The 17434-nt window shown below is 39.3% G+C and overlaps 1 protein-coding gene across 1 annotated transcript; it reads left to right on the forward strand.

Annotated features, from left to right (window-relative positions):
* The first annotated feature begins 933 nt into the window (after nt 1–933).
* Nucleotides 934–16345, forward strand: rab35b (RAB35, member RAS oncogene family b). The gene is made up of 6 exons (XM_034133227.1): nt 934–1249; nt 4966–5016; nt 5411–5534; nt 9035–9159; nt 11523–11647; nt 13862–16345. Exons 1-6 carry the CDS (start codon nt 1198–1200, stop codon nt 13988–13990), a joined length of 606 nt encoding a protein of 201 aa, XP_033989118.1. The 5' UTR covers nt 934–1197; the 3' UTR covers nt 13991–16345.
* Nucleotides 16346–17434: the final 1089 nt, after the last annotated feature.

Genomic DNA, 17434 nt, shown 5'->3' on the forward strand with positions numbered 1-17434 from the left:
AATACGTCCCACAGAGCGGAAACATCAAATATGAATTCTCAACATTTCGACTTTATCTCAGAAATTAAAACTGTTTTCTTGACTTTTTAACTTCATTCTCAAAATAAAGAAAGTATATATTTTTTTCTCAACATGTGTGGCCTCTTCAGTAGAAGTCCTCTCCATTCCTGTATTACCACTGAATTAAATCAATATAAAGCGACATCGACCCTGTTTGCAGATGTTGTAAATCACAGGATCAACATTTAGACTTTATTTTCAAAATGCAACAAATAAAATCTTACACTTTTACTGACTAAATGGAAAGAGATCGTCCTCCTTTCATTCATTTCTATCTGAAAGAGTGGTTATTCTCGACCCTCTGACTTGATTGTCAACCTTTTTACTTTATTCTCAACATTATTCTCAACATTTCGACTTCATTCTTAAAATTTGGACTTACATGTTCATATAGACTTTATTTATTTATTTTCTGAAAGCTTGGGTTTATTCTCCAAATTAAAAAATTATAATACATTTTTCTAAAAGCTTGTTCATTCTTCACCCTCTGACTTTATTTCCAGCATATTTTCTTTATTTTAAAATATTTTTTCTAAACATTTAGATTTTTTTTTCCTATTTTCTTTTACTTTTAAATATCCAAAAATAAAATAAATCTCAACCTGGCTGGCCATAACTACTACAAGTCCTCTCCATTCCTGTATTACCTCTACATTTCAGAATTAAATGGACATACATGGCCCCTGTTTGCAGATGTTTGTGTACCTACCGCACTGCAGATGGAAATGAGCTATTAGCTAAAAATCTGGCATAACTAATCTCTTCTCTTTTCTGAGATGAATGTATTTGTATGCATGGTTCTCGTTGAAATAAATACATAATAACCGCTACAGCAGAGTTTTTCAGAGGCATGATGGGGTGGTGCTGCTGTGTCCGGGCGCATGCGCAGTGTCTCCGGCTCTCAGAGGGTGCAGCAGCAGAAGGAAGCGGAGTTTCCGGCTGTTCGCAGCGGAGGGAGAGCACTGCTGACGCCGCGAAACCCCGAGAGAAACACCGGCGGCTCGGGGGGTTGGATGCTAACTATCTATAGTATCGGTACTGCTGGTTTGTTTTCTTTCATATCGTGTGGATCTGGGGTGATTTGTGACAGAACACCGAGTACACAAGGCGGGGGTTGAGGAGCCACCAGCTACCGGCATGGCCAGGGACTACGATTACCTCTTCAAGCTGCTCATCATCGGGGACAGCGGTAAGGAAACACCGGGGATGAGGGACGGGAAGTAGGCCTTGACTTGTTTTTTTTTCTCCAAGGGGGGAGGCAGAAACGCAGCTGGAGGCTCGGGTTGTTCTGTTATGTTGTGTTAGTAGTTAAATGTGTGTTTATCTGCATTTAAATTATGGTGGATTTGTACACATTCGTCATGTTTCTGTGGTACAGGGCGGAGGTTGTGTCTCAGGCCGGATATAAAGACTTCTGATCTCGGAAGATATTTTCTGGTCCTGTTTTTATATTGGCTAATGCTATTATTTTAGCTCAACAACTCAACACACTCTGTAACCGGAATAACTGTACCGGGGCTCCTGTAATTTAACTATAGTGTGTATCCCCTGTTAGCTGTGTTGGCTAGTTAGAGTGATGCTAACACTACACTTCCAGGATTGTGGCTAACTGTTAGCTTACGATAGAAATATTTGATATAGATAGATATATAGCTACATAGATAGATATATATATATGGATAGAGATAGATATATGTAATCTAATATATCTGGTTTCAGTTTGTTAATTTATTTGAGTGGACGAGTTTTGCTTATGAGTTTCTATTGCTCCATAAATCAGAAAATACTCTCAAAAGCCAGAGGACAAAATTCCCTTTTCACCATAATTTAAGAAAAATAATGTTCTATAAATCAGGTTATTTATGATATATATGAACTAAACCCCTCGATTTAAAGAATAATTAAACTGGAGTTAAGTTTAATTGGAGATTTCTGGCTCAGAATATGAAAAAGTGGGCATTTAAATAAATAGAAATTGCCATTAAAAGGTTTGTTCTGTAAAAATCAATTTATTTAAAATAAAGACTAGAAGGGGAAAGGGGCAAACATCTTGAACAACATCTATCACCATCATGACACTTCCCCAGTTCAATAGATAGATACTAGATAGATAGGTACTAGATAGATAGATAGGTAGATACTAGATAGATAGATAGATAGGTACTAGATGGATAGATAGGTAGATACTAGATAGATAGATAGATAGGTACTAGATGGATATATATATAATAGATAGATATATATATATAATAGATACTTTTATTTATCCCAAATTAGGACATTATTTTGTCACAGCATCAGATTTGTTAAGCATTACACGAGTTACAAATATTTAAAAGATGGGATACGACACATATAATACACATAAAAGATAACATTACCTGGGGGTATACACACATTCACAATAGAGAGGACATATATCACTAGAGTATCTAAATAATACACACAATATTGAATACAGAAATATACTACAGACACATATTGCCATTGGATTATATAGACATTACAATTTTACCAAAAGTACGTGTTGTACAGATTGTCCTCGGTTCTAGAAAATGAGAGACTTTGCTGTCAGAGCTGAGCTGTTTACAGGTTATTGGGACTAAGTAACTAAGTAGATACACCCGAGTACTGTGCTTAAGTTCAATTTTAACGACCTCACTTCAATTCAGAGGTACATTGTCCTCCACTACATATATTTAATACCTTTAGTTAATTCACAGATGTGGATGAATGATGTGAAATATAATCAAGTGTTAAATCAGACTTTAGTTCCACCTGGAGTAAATTCACAAGCTACCCTGCAGTATACAAAGTCATTCAAACTAGCTGCACCTTTACCAGCTTTGATAACACTTTCATGATCAATCATTATAAAACATATCATATGATGATCATACTTTTCTACTTTTACTTGAGGAACATTTTGAATGCATGACTTTTACTGTAACAGAGTATTCCTACACTTTAATGCATCAATAATTATAATCAGAACATGTCATATATATCATTATTATAGTCTATCAGTGGTCGTAGAGCCTAAGCTTCTTTATTATGTTAAACACTAAAGCAAACAGGTTAATGCATAATCAGTTTTTCCCCACTAAAGTGAGACCATGCCTTGTTGACGGGCTCCACCCTCATTCTGCAGGACTTTTGTTTGTAGTCAATGATCTTTGCATTCATTGATAACCCCGATCCTGGCACCACCCCATCAGCTGCTGCTCACACACACTCTTTACTGCCCCTCACACACAGGGCCAGTGTCCCCTCAGCTGCAGAATACATCTATGAGTGTGTGTGGAGATGATTTAGGGAAGATGCTCTGACCTCTGTGTGAGAATCAGACACACACTGTGAGTCTCCAATCTGCACCAAGGCCCAGTTTTATCTCTTCCAGCCACAGTAGCACATGCAGGTTTGACGCGTGTTATGTAACGTAAAATGTTCCCCCAGGCTGTTAAAGGTTTATTGTAATGAACGGTTTCATCACTGACACTCAGAGGGATGGTTTTTCTAAAGGAGGTTGTGCTTTTTTAACTTGCCCAGAATCAATTTGCCCTTTTTATTAATTGTTTTATTTATTAGACGATACCAAAGAGGATTAGATTCAGCTTTATTGCCATTGCACAGAGACAGGATGTGAAACAACAAAATGCAGAGTGTGTGTTCATGTGTTTAGGACTCAAATGTGAGATATGAATACTTTATGCAGTACGGTATATATTACAGTATGGATTAAGGTTCATCGTACAGTAGAAATACAGTGTTTACACTAGATTAGATATATATATATACACCGTAAAGACAGTAATAAAGTATAAAAACTCAACATAGATGAGTATTAAGATGACTCATGATATCTAGCATCATCAGCTCCAGAGGCTTAAGAGTTGTTTGATTTACTAACCTGACGTTGCATCTTATTTGCGTCTTGTTGAGCTCTGAGAAGTTTTTATTTAGTTTGGATTTGAAAGCTTCAGAAGCTCAGCAAGATGGAGCTCTCTGTTCGGCTTTGAAGCGTTGGTTATTGTTCGTTAGTCCACAGGAACCTGAGAGCTTTTATGTTCGACCAATCAGACGCGAGATGACAAAAACACAATAGGAAGACTGAGTCACCATCCAGCTGAAACCTGACAACAAATCTGAAGAAGACGCCACTGATCCTCCTCTTCTCCTCCTCTCTTGTTCCTTCTTGAAAACCTGTGTATTATTATTACGCACGATAAATTTAGAAACCCAGATATTTTTATTCTTTCTGTTTGTGGCTTTGACACCTTCACATCTGCAGCTGATGCCGTGATAACACATCTGTAGATACAAGCTCGAGCGGCCATTTAGAGTTCTTTTCATTCATCTATTAATATGTAGACTGTTATTTAGATATCTAGATGAATCAATTCGTCTATAAAGTGTCCATCCTGCTTTCTCAAAGTCAAAGGTGATTTCCTTAAATGTCTTGTTTTGTCAGTCTTCACTTACGTATGATTTAAATCAGAGAAAATAAAAGGGAACGCTCCTTATTTGAGAGGCTGAAAGCAGCATTTTAAAGAGTCCTTTTTAATTGACTAAGCTGCTCTAAATGATCACGTAGCGTGCACCCTTTCCTACCTTTATCCTTGTTCACTCCACAGGTATCACTCTGTGTGTTTAAGGACTACATCTTAAAGCACACGGCATCACAGACACGGTTTACATCTGGTGTTTAGTTTGCAGCCCACAGTGGTTTCACTCTGACAGCCAGAACGTAATATGAAAAACTGCAACGTGACATTTTTGGATGCTCAAAACCCCCTCAACTTGTTGTACACATTTCAGAGTCAAATGGAAAGTAACACACTCGCATGTTTGACTTGTTAACCTGTTTCCCTCTCGCTCTAATCCCATGTGTGTGTTCCTCCTCAGGCGTGGGGAAGAGCAGTCTCCTCCTGCGATTTGCAGACAACACGTTTTCAGGTGTGTACATCTTCCTCTCTCGTTTGGGGCATAAACACATAATAAGGTCTTTGTTTAGTTCCCATACATGTGGGGAAATTAGAGCTGTGAAGATCAATCAATCAATCGCTCGTCAACTGTTACATGAATCTCCACATTTTTGATAATTGACTTGTAGGGGTGGAGAGTTTGTTCCTACTCAAAACCGTCTCGGTCGAAGTTATTAAATGTGGAAAATGTTTGTTTTTTTTACTCGTCTATGACGGCAAACTGAATGTGTTTGTGTTGTGGACAAAACCTTACATTTTAGGAGTGTGGAGATCTACTTCCTCCTCCTCTGTTGAATAATCTGAACACCTTCCTCTCTGTTGTTGTGGCTCTTAAACGTGTGTGTGTGTGTGTGTGTGTTTTACAGGTAGCTATATCACCACGATCGGCGTGGACTTTAAGATCCGGACGGTGGAGATCAACGGGGAGAAGGTGAAGCTACAGATCTGGGACACAGCAGGGCAGGAGCGCTTCCGCACCATCACCTCCACGTGAGTCCACACACACACACACACACACACACACACACATACACACAGAGAGAAACACACACACAGAAACACACACACACACAGAGAAACACACACAGAAACACACACACACACACACACACACACACTCTACAACCCTGATGATGGGTGATATTCTGGGGTCACACCGATGTATATGAGACTAGTTTCAGGACAAGACATGAACAAACTTTAAGGCACAATCTATTATTATTCCAGCGTCGGGAGGGTTACTTTAACACACACACACACACACACACACACACACACACACACACACACTCCCACACACACTCTCTATCTTCAAGGTGATGCTCCATATATTCCTTTCAGCCGTTGAATCTGAAACTGAAAAATGTCTTTTGGCGGTGTTTGAGGAAGTAGTTTGCAGACAGTAGAACGAGGCGATGGTGTGAGAGACTGAGTGGAAGTCCCCAGAGATCCAGATTGATATTTCCTCCATGAGAGAGAGTGTTGGAGGAAGTATTCAGACGCTTTACTGAGGTGAAAGTACCAATACATCAATGTCAAAACAGTCCATTACAAGTAAAAGCCCAGCATTGAAAATACTCACTCAAGTAAAATAATTTTCAGCTACATGTACTTAAAGTATAAAAAGAAGACTGTGTATAATTATATTTATATACGTGACATTTCTAGATAATAAATGCATCAAGTAGCATTTTACTGTTTGTAAAATATGTAAATAATTGGACTCTTTTGTGACTTAAAGAGTCCACTAGTTACTTTTTTAGAGATGCATTTTGTTAAAAGTAGCTGAAGCAGTTTAATAAATGTAGTGAAGAGTAGATTAGGATTAAATGGAAATACTCAAGTAAAGTGCAAATGTTACCCCTCCTGCTCTGAGTGTGTGTCCCACTGCTGATGGGTGATATTCTGGGTTCACACCGATGTATATGAGACTAGTTTCAGGACAAGACATGAACACACTTTAAGGCAAAATCTGTGATTATTCCAGCGTCAGGAGGGTTACTTTAGAAAGGGAATCTGATGCGTTTAATAGTTGCCTGTTAAAAAATGTAGCCTCTTACACTCAAGACTAGCTCTGGAGGGAACACAGGGATTTTAGCCTCTGCAGACCATTTACATGCACTAACACCTAGAGAACACACTCTTTAAACCACTGACTGATGGTGATCTAATGGCGCGTTTCCACTACAGCGCGCAGCACGGTTTAAGAGGGCTGTGACGTCAGCGGCCCGTCTTTGGTTGCGTTTCCACTTGGCCTAGTACCGGCCGGCGGGTCCTAATTCACAGTTTTTCTGGCCTCATAAAATCGTGGGTCTAGGGCCAGAGACAACGAGGCTGAGTCGGGCTGAGTATGCTAAACTAGAGAGAGCATCGCTGGCAAGGGGGCTACAACTACAACAAGATGGACATAGTTGACCGTGATTTAATTGTAATACACGTTTCAAAATGATGCCGAAGTAACAACATACTGATACCGGTTAGTAAAAACCATGAATTAATGCTTTGACAAGTCTGCAGACAGACGGCAGGCGAAAAACCTTTTAAAATGCGTGTTTTCTAAATGGAGATTGGCTAAGCTAACGCAGTATATGCTCCGACCGTCCACACTCACAACAACTGGTACTAATGCTGGTAACTTTACAACCCTCTGCATCAAAATGACAGAAGTGTTACGTAACGCCTCGTCATCTCCTCCAGCCGCTGCTTCTTGGCGAGGATACTCTTCATCAAACTGCCTCCGAGTCCATTAGCGCTCATAGATAGTTGATATGACGCAGCGGCCCATTTGTTCTGATGTGTGTGTGAAGCAGAGAGCCGCGGGGCCTCGTTAGATCCTGAATACTATCAGAGTGGAGCTGAAACACAACCAGAGACCTGATCTGCAGACTCAGACCAAATCAAGACCTTGTGAAGACCCAGAAAGTACAGCTTTTTAAAAGAGGCTCTGTTCGGCTTTTTGTGGTTTTCCCTCTCCTGTAGTGTTCTATAGGTTTTAGTGCATGTAAATGGTCTGCAGAGGCTAAAATCCCTGTGTTCCAGTATGTAGTGAGGTTTATCGTACAGTAGGAATACGGTGTATACACTATAGATATTTTATACCAAGTTTCTCTCCCACACACTCCAGTCTTTTTGTACGGATTTCATTTGAATTAGATACGTTTGTTTAGAGATTAAGCACGCGCGTTTACACTTATTAGTATTGACTTTTTGGAGCAATAAACACATAATAATGTCTTTGTTTAGTTCCCATAAATGTGGGGAAATTAGAGCTGTGAAGATTAATCTATTGGTCGTCAACTGTTACATGAATCTCCACATTTTTGATAATGGATTTGTCGGGTTGGGTTAGTCAAAACTCTCTCGATCGAAGTTATTAAATGTTGAAAATGTTTGTTTTCTTCACTCGTCTATGACCGAACACTGAATATGTTTGTGTTGTGGACAAAACCTTACATTTCAGGATGTCATGCTGGGCTTTTGGAAACACTTTCCCCCATTTTCGGATGTTTTTTAAGCCCCAAAAATGTAATGAATTAAGAACACGTTAAAAAAAATATATATATCAACAAGGAGGATACACTTTTTTACTGTTGGGAAATAACACACTCACCAAGAACAAAGTGTGTCAAGACAGACAGGAAGTGATCTTAGAGCGATGACATGCAACACATATTCTGAGTCAGACTGGAACCCTAAGATAAGACCTTTATTAATCCCCGTGGGGAAATTCAGTCGTTTAAACATCAACAGGTTAAGAATGAAAAGCAGGACAGCATTAATTAATTAAATTAAAATATCACGTCACACGGTCAGCGCCTTGACCCCCGCAGCCACAGGTCAAACTGTGATTTATATGTGAGGCAGGAGAGCAGTTTATTGTCTTTTTTTACTACCTGTGTGTGCAGAGAGGGTTGCTGCAGGTTGGGCCCCACTCTGCTGTTGTATGTGCGTGTGTGTGTGGTGGTTTATGGTTCTCATGTGTGTCATGTCCAATAAACACTCGCACACACACATCGACACATGTTTTACACATTTGGGAAATGCTCTAACAGTGTATCCACACACTGTCACACACACACACACACACACACAGTGAGACAAAGGGGTATTTGTGTGTTTTGTGAGTGCAGTCGTCTGGGGGATGCTCTCTTTCTGGTTTTTGGTGCAAAGTAATTGTATTTTATTAAGTATGTGGTTATTAAATAAACATAAAGACTGTTTATGAGCAACACAAGCTAATTCCTTGTATGTGTAAACCTACTTTTGCAATAAACCTGATTCTAATTTCTATTCTGATGTATGAAATATAAACAAAACTCATTGTGGATCCTCAGAAATTCTTCTTTTTACCCGTTACTTTTATTATTATTATTGAATCTTTTTTGTCTGTGCTTGCTAGTTACTTTCCATGTTAGTTGCCTAAAAGGGTGAAAATATATACGTTTAAACAAACTAAGTTACTAAATGTGTGTATCTCTGTCCTCGTTCAGATACTACAGAGGGACACACGGGGTCATCGTGGTTTACGACGTCACGAGTGCAGAGTCCTTCGTCAACGTCAAACGATGGCTACACGAAATCAACCAGAACTGTGACGACGTGTGCCGAATATTAGGTGAGTTCAAACACACCTCCGATATATATATATATCTCTACTCTGCAGGGAGTAAAGAACTGTCAATGTGAAGGTGGAGAGTCTTTACTGTCAAGTAGCTTAAACATCACTAACCCTTTATGTGCATTCAACTCATATCAAGATGACATACATGAAGCCTATCAGTTAGGTTTACACAAGGTGGCGATTGGCTCAGCTGTGTTTGGTTTTCCTACCAAGCGACACACACACACACACACACACACACACGCACACACACACACACACACTTTACTAAACTTGGCAAAACCTGCCTCCATCTCTTTCAAAATGCTACAAAAACTCTTGAAACCTCTCGACATGTTGAGGAACAATTCAAACCAGATTAGCTTTGTTTATACACCGACAACATACCTGATAAAAGGGTAAACATTATCATAAGATTAGAAGTGTTGTTTCCTCAGAGAGAAACGTATTGTGTTATGGTTATGAGAGGAGAACACAGCCAACCCCCAAATATATGGGCCGAGACAAAAGCAGTTGATCTCAGAAACATGAATAAGACTATCTCGTGCTGCAGACCAGTGGTCCCCAGCCGGTGGGCTGCGAGCGCTGGCCAGGTGGGCCGTAGGATCTTTTTACATTCCACATTTTTTTCTCACTTATTAAACTTCACTTCATATAAACTTTATTGTATTACATGTACAATGGAGCTAATAAAACAGCTCAGATTTAGAAATATTAAATGCCGACTGCTTAAATTCTCATGACTTACATTCAGCCGTCATTGTTTACGGCGTACAGAGCAGCTTTTTATCCTCGCGCCAAAATATTACAAGAGAGTAATGCGAGTGCTGGAGGAGAGGTTTGAGTCATATTTCCCTCCTATGAGTGAAGACTTCGATTGATCCGTTTAATCCTCTCATTAATATCAGCCACTAGTTTAAACAGCAGAGCTCAGGATGAACTCTCAGAGCTATGGACCGCTCCCTGAAACTGAAGCACGGTGAACTACTTCTGGATATCTTTTGGCTGCTTAGTATCCATCCCTCTCAGAGAGCGCTATCAACGTGCTTTTACCGTTTCCAACCTCCTACTTGTGCGAGCTGCCGGTTTCCTCACTCGCATATGTCACAAACAAGACCCGCCCCCGGCTGTCAGTGGAGCAGGACCTCCGCGTTGCGCTGTCCACTACCCCCCCACGCATGAAGAGACTCTGCTCCCAAAAGCAGGCACGTGTGTCGCACTGACATGTGACTATCATAGTTTTATTTTAGTTTTGCCGTTTAAACTGATTAGTCTGTTATAATTATTATTAAAGTGGACCTATCATGCTATATTTGAATAATATAGTGTAGGACCATACCTATATAAGGCATATTTATACTTTTTTTTTTCAAAATACCAAACAGATCATGCATTTTAGCCATGCCTCATTTCGCTCAATTTGACATTTTCTAGCTCTGGGCAGATTCAGTGAGAACAGCACCATCTACAGGCCTGGCCTATGTACTACAGCGTCTCCAGCGCTTTCTAACGGCAATGGCCGTGGCTGTCTCCTCCTGATTGGTGGAGTTGGCCCAATAGCCGTAGCGCTGACGTCAGGACAGTGTTCAAATCTGGATCAGTTTTTATCAGATCCGTTGCAGCCCCTTTTTTAGAGATTTGGGTATGGAGGAAAATAGAGAGGGTTGTGTTTTCTGACACTTGGTGAGTTCCCTGGAACACCGGGGACACATATTCATGTAGAAAAGACGTACAAAAGTGCATTTTGTATGATAGGTCCCCTTTAAGTTATTATTAATTTTAAGTTATCATAGGCCTACCTCTTTTGAAATCCAAATGTAAAATAATAACTCAGAAGGAGAGTCGTTTTTAGTCTGGTTCTTGTCATTATATGATGGATTATATGGTTTTTAGGATGACTTATATTTGATTATTTGTTATATAAAATGTTCTATTAAATTAAATACACATTTGAAAACCAATGTATGGTGTATTTATTGTTTGTAGTTTAAGCTCTGAAGTGGTTTTTAAATCTACGAGAAGTTGGTGTGCCTTGGGGTCGAGAAATATTTTCAGGTGTGCCTTGGTAAAAAAAAGGTTGGGAACCACTGCTGGAGATCACATATCAACGCTTTTAAATAATGTGAAAAGTCAATATGACCTACTTTCTGAGCTTTCAAACCATTTCAAAGTTGAACTACATTACCCACTTCATATGGCTTTAGTCAGTCCTTGTATGTATAATGAAACATATGATCTGTTAAACCTAATTAGATATTTAAACATCATAACAAACCACTGTATTACTACTCCTACCAGCCGGTCGAAGGCGATGAGTGCATCATCTCACATGACCTCTGAAATATATTCTTTTCCAGTGGGAAACAAAAACGACGACCCCAACTCGAAGGTGGTGGAGACGACCGACGCACAGAAGTTTGCAGAGCAGATGGGAATCAACCTGTTTGAGACGAGTGCAAAAGAGAACATCAACGTCGAAGAGGTGTGTGTGTGTGTGTGTGTGTGTGTGTGTGTGTGTGTGTGTGTGTGTGTGTGTGTGTGTGTGTGTGTGTGTGTGTGTGTGTGTGTGTGTGTGTGTGTGTGTGTGTGTGTGTGTGTGTGTGTGTGTGTGTGTGTGTGTGTGTGTGTGTGTGTGGTGTGTGTGTGTGTGTGTGTGTGTGTGTGTGTGTGTGTGTGTGTGTGTGTGTGTGTGTGTGTGTGTGTGTGTGTGTGTGTGTGTGTGTGTGTGTGTGTGTGTGTGTGTGTGTGTGTGTGTGTGTGTGTGTGTGTGTGTGTGTGTGTGTGTGTGTGTGTGTGTGTGTGTGTGTGTGTGTGTGTGTGTGTGTGTGTGTGTGTGTGTGTGTGTGTGTGTGTGTGTGTGTGTGTGTGTGTGTGTGTGTGTGTGTGTGTGTGTGTGTGTCCTGCTGATCTATTGTGCAGAGACTCATTGTAAACACTAGTGATGTCATGACGACCCATACTTTAGTGCTGAGTCAATGACAACGCATTCAAATCCAGAAAGGACGCAGTCAACTCCTACGCACCCTTATTTTACTCAAGAAATCTACATTTAAAACACAAATCAGTTTTTAAATCAAACAATGATATAATGTGCTCAAATTTAAAGTAGAGACACTACATACTGATATACACCTGAACATCAGCAGGAGAGGACTCTTTAAAGTAGAGACACTACATACTGATATACACCTGAATATCAGCAGGAGAGGACTCTTTAAAGTAGAGACACTACATACTGATGTACACCTGAACATCAGCAGGAGAGGACTCTTTAAAGTAGAGACACTACATACTGATGTACACCTGAACATCAGCAGGAGAGGACTCTTTAAAGTAGAGACACTACATACTGATATACACCTGAACATCAGCAGGAGAGGACTCTTTAAAGTAGAGACACTACATACTGATATACACCTGAACATCAGCAGGAGAGGACTCTTTAATAGAGTGGCGAAGTCCCTCCCCTTCCGGTTGAGCCCCATGGGACCTTATTTCGGAAAAATTATGTATTGAAGTCAATGGAGAGAGAAAGATTATCTTTCGATCCCGTTTGAATTGTGCCACGAATTACACATATGATGTTTGTCAATTTAAAAGATAATTTTGCAAGTCAAAAAAAAAAAAAATGTGTCGTAAAACTGTGAAGTAACACATTTGTTTGTGAAACGCTAAATGAACTACATCTCTGGTCAACAACACACGTCACCAAGATGGCCGTCACTACTGTCTTGTCAACACAAGAGACTACCCTCACTATCACCACAATGAAACACGTCCTGAAGAATGTCATGCAAAGCTGCCTGCCTTCCTTCCTTTGATTCTCTCTGAACTGCCTGGTCGTTTTAATGTTTAATGTCAACCATTTGTGCAGATAGCATGAAGTAGAGAAGATCGCTAGCGTTAGCGTTAGCATTTCTCCCCCGGGCTTAAATTGTGTATTATAGAATGATCACACCGGTGACAGTACTCTTCAAAGGGTTCACGAAATATGACTACTACTCTTACTGTTTAACATTTTGGGTTACTTAATGTTACTTCATGTTAAGGCTAATAAAAATGACAAGGCTGTAATGCTAACTAACGTGCTAGCTACTAGCTAGCTTGATCCACACACTCCTCTTTCATCAGACGGGAAGCAAAAGAACGAGCAAGACCCATTGCTGGTATAATAACAACCTGGTACTAAGCACACAGGCATCTTGTTAAAGTTATCTTATCTTAGCCAGCGCCATATAAATAGATTATATCTATATGGCGCTGATCTTAGCTATCTCTTAGTGGAGGAAAACAATTGTGACATCACTTACGCGACTCTGGGATTTGTAGTCTTTCTAGTTACGTATTTTTCAAAGTCTTATATTTCAACAGTTTTACGACAAACTGTGACCTTTTTGACATGGAAATTATTTTTTAAGATTGACAAACATCATATGTGTAATTCATGGCACAATTCAAACGGGATCGAAAGATAAGTTTTCTCTCTCCATTGACTTCAATGCATTATTTTTCCGAAATAAGGTCCCATGGGGCGGAAGTAAGTGGGAGGGACTTCGCCACTCTATAGACGCCTCTCCTATGGAACCCGTTTTATTACAGAACAGATGTTTGATGTTTGATATGAAACAGATTCCTTCAGTCTGTGTGTGATGTTCTTCCTGCTCTTCTCACCTCGGTGTGTTTCCTCCTCCATCAGATGTTCAACTGCATCACGGAGCTCGTGCTCAGAGCTAAGAAGGAAGTTCTGGCCAAACAGCAGCAGCAGCAACAGAACGACGTGGTCAAACTCACCCGGAACAGTAAACGAAAGAAAAAGTGCTGCTAGCAAACTCAGCAGCAAGCGCCACCAACGAGAAGAGGCCGTCTTCTCTCCACACGCATAAACACAAGAGACTCAGAGCATCTAAATTAAAAAAGAAAAAAAGATTTAATAAATATACGGTGAAAAATAAATAAATAAATAAATGGAGTAAAGAAAAAAAAAAGAAAAGAAGTCCCCTTTGGACGAATTAATCATGAGAGAGAAAAAAGAAATGTACAGATTTTATTAGACGTCAAATCAAGTTTTATTTGGATTTCAGCAGACCTCCTTTTGTTTATACACACATACACATACACACTCTCACATACACACACACACACACACACACACACACAGCTCCTTCTCTGCACACGGGACATTCAGAGTGGAGAACGAGAAGGAGGTCACCTTTCTCTGGATTTACTTGTAGTTTTATGTTATTTTTCAGGGGGTTTATTTTTCTCAACATTTCACACACAGCTCACGCCGACACATCGTGGATCTTTTTGTTTCTGAGGGAAAACATTTTTTTTTTTGCCACTAATCCGACGGACAGAACTGGTCTTGTTTTTTTTTGTCCATATTTTGCCAAGCTTCCCCTCTAATAGTGATGAGCCAACCATTTTGTTTTTTAAGGGCAGTTGAACCTCCTCCTGGACGACTGAAAGCACCGTTCACTGCAGTCTTACATCGCTTTTAAACATTTTTTTTTAAGGAAACAAACAAACAATACTGCCAATATTGTAGAAAAAATAAAATATCAGGAGCTCAGTGGTGCCTCTCGTTTTTGGACTGTTGCCATGAGGCGGGGGGTCTGAATTGCTCCCCCCCCCCCACCTCACTCATCTCCCTTCTGTATCTCTGCATCATTTCTCACATATCAGACCCTCTCTCTCCTGCATTCGCTCCATCAAAGTGCATCTCGCTGTGTTTTAACTCTGTTTGAAGGGGTCAGAGGTCACTGTCTCTCCTCTCAGCTTGCAGAATATTCCCAACGATTCTCTCCGTCACAAAGCCCCCCCCCCCCTTCAGCTTCCTGTTCAACCGAAGTGTTACCGGACAGTGTTTCTATCACGACAACCAGGATGAGAGTGAGACTGTTTAAGGAAAATGTAACCACCCCCAAAAAACATCTGAATTGGAAATATTGAACCGGTTACCTTGAATTTTTGAATAAAAGGCTTCTTTTCTTTCTAAAAATAATTCAAGGTAACACTGGGAGAGAAATGTATACACAAATGATTATTATTTGTGGGTAAAGTTTTCCTTTTTAATTCAAGACAAATTCTGGTGAAGTGTTACGGAAGAGGATTAGGGCCACATATGATTTTCTTTTTTGATATGACCAAAAGGGAAACGTTTTTTGGAGTTCTGAGATAAAAGTTGGAACTCTGACAAAAATCGAAATTGTAAGAAAAAGTTGGAATTCTGAAAATAAAGTTGGAATTCTGGGGAAAAAACTCGGAATTCTGAGAAAAAAGTTGGAATTTTGACTAAAACTTAAGAAAAAGTTGGAATTCTGAGGAAAATAAATTGGAATTTTGAAAAGAAAGTCGGAATTCTGAGAAGAAAGTTGGCATTTTGAGACATTTCTTTGACTCAAATCGAAATTATGAGAAACAAGTTTGAATTTGGAACAAAAAAAGTTGGAATTGGAAAATCGAATTGTGAGAAAAAAGTTGGAATTCAGAAAAAAAGTTGGAATTGTAAAAAAAAAGTTGGAATTCTGAGGGAAATAAATTGGAAAATAGAAAAAAAAATCGGAATTCTGAAAAAAAAATTGGAATTCTGGGATTAAAGTCAGAATTTGAGAAAAAAAATATAATATATATTTTTCTTCTGAAAACAAAGAAATTCGGACTTTGATCTCAGAATAAAACAAAATTCCCTTTGTGTCAGATGTCCAGAAAGTGGCCCTGTTCCTCGTCTGTAAAGCACAGCTCCGGCCTCCTCTCTTTCCACATCACCACATCTCTTTCTCTGACACATATTTCCTTTAAATTGGGAGCGTTAATGAAACGCAGAGCGCCGCCGGCTGAGCTCCTCGAGAGGTGGAGGATATCAAATCTCACTCGTTATGATTTCTACTCGATACGTGTATGTATATATAAATATATTTGTGTGTTTATATTCCGTATAGAACATACACACAGGATGAAACACCGTCAGCTGTGGTTTGCTGTACACTGGAGAAAAAGAGATGTACTATTCATTTTTCCCGACATGAATTTAATCAGTAATAAAACGTTTTAAAGGAATAAATATTTGACACATAATGGCTGATCTCGTGCGTCAGTGATTTGAGGCTCGCTCTTAACTTCATTTTAAACCTGTGTCTTTTTCTTTTCTGTGAATAAAAGTATGAGAGGAAGTGTGAAGCGTCTCGTTGCTGGCCGTCTTTAATCGTCTGTTCGTGTCTTTACTGTCATCCATTACTATCATCACTTATTTACAGTTTTACACACATCACTTTTTACTTTTTCATGGAAGAGCAGGGATTTACAACATCAGGAATTCACGTTATCATTAAAAAAAACAAAGCTAATGCTGAAATACTTATTTAAAACTTAAGTCTGAGTGACTTTTATCAGGTAGTTTATTCAAAGTAATGCAAAGTGTTGACCAAATGAATATTTTGACGAGTCAGATGGACGTCTCATTTATAAGAATTCATCCTGAAGGTGACGAATGTTTTACACAAATTACAGATTATGAGTATAAGAAATCAGTGGTAGTAGAAGTACTCAGGTCTTGTACTTGAGTAAAAGTAGAATTACTATAATATTAGTGTAGTAATACTCTGTTACAGTAAAAGTCCTGCATTCAAAATGTTACTCAAGTAAAAGTAGAAAAGTATTATCATCAAAATATAGTGAAAGTAGTGACAGTAAAAGTATTTACTGAACACTGCGCGGAGGAAAGGCTGACTTCGAGTTAATAAACTAGTTAAAGTGGGATTCAAAATGCATTTTAGCGTGCATTTGGAGAGAGTAGTGGCGTTAGATGTCAAGAAATACACAGACAGCGTCAGAGAGGGCTTCCCACAATGCACCTGTTCAAACTCGTCAAAAATCATATATTGGAAAGATGGATTTTGGAAAAACAGCTGAGCTTGTTTCACCAACAAAACAACAAATGCAAAAATGTACCAGCTGGAACTGTGGCTGCATAAGATAAGTGTTATGAATATATTAGATCTACAGAAGTACACTTTACGATATTTTATTTACAGAAAATATTAAATGTGTCCTAAAACGTTGCACATAATTGTAATATGATGATGGTTTGTGTAACTGATTAGCATATTGTGCGCTTGTATTGCAACCAAAGGTCAAGAAAACACAGTTTACTGCAGGTCCCAATAAATAATGTGTTTTAATAAAGAGAACAGGCAGTAAAACTGTGAGCTCTGTCACTCTCCACAGCCTTAAACTCAACCCAGAATGCATTTCTCACACAAAGACACTT

The sequence above is a fragment of the Trematomus bernacchii genome, unplaced genomic scaffold, assembly GCF_902827165.1.
Source record: "Trematomus bernacchii unplaced genomic scaffold, fTreBer1.1, whole genome shotgun sequence".
Lineage (NCBI taxonomy): Eukaryota > Metazoa > Chordata > Actinopteri > Perciformes > Nototheniidae > Trematomus > Trematomus bernacchii.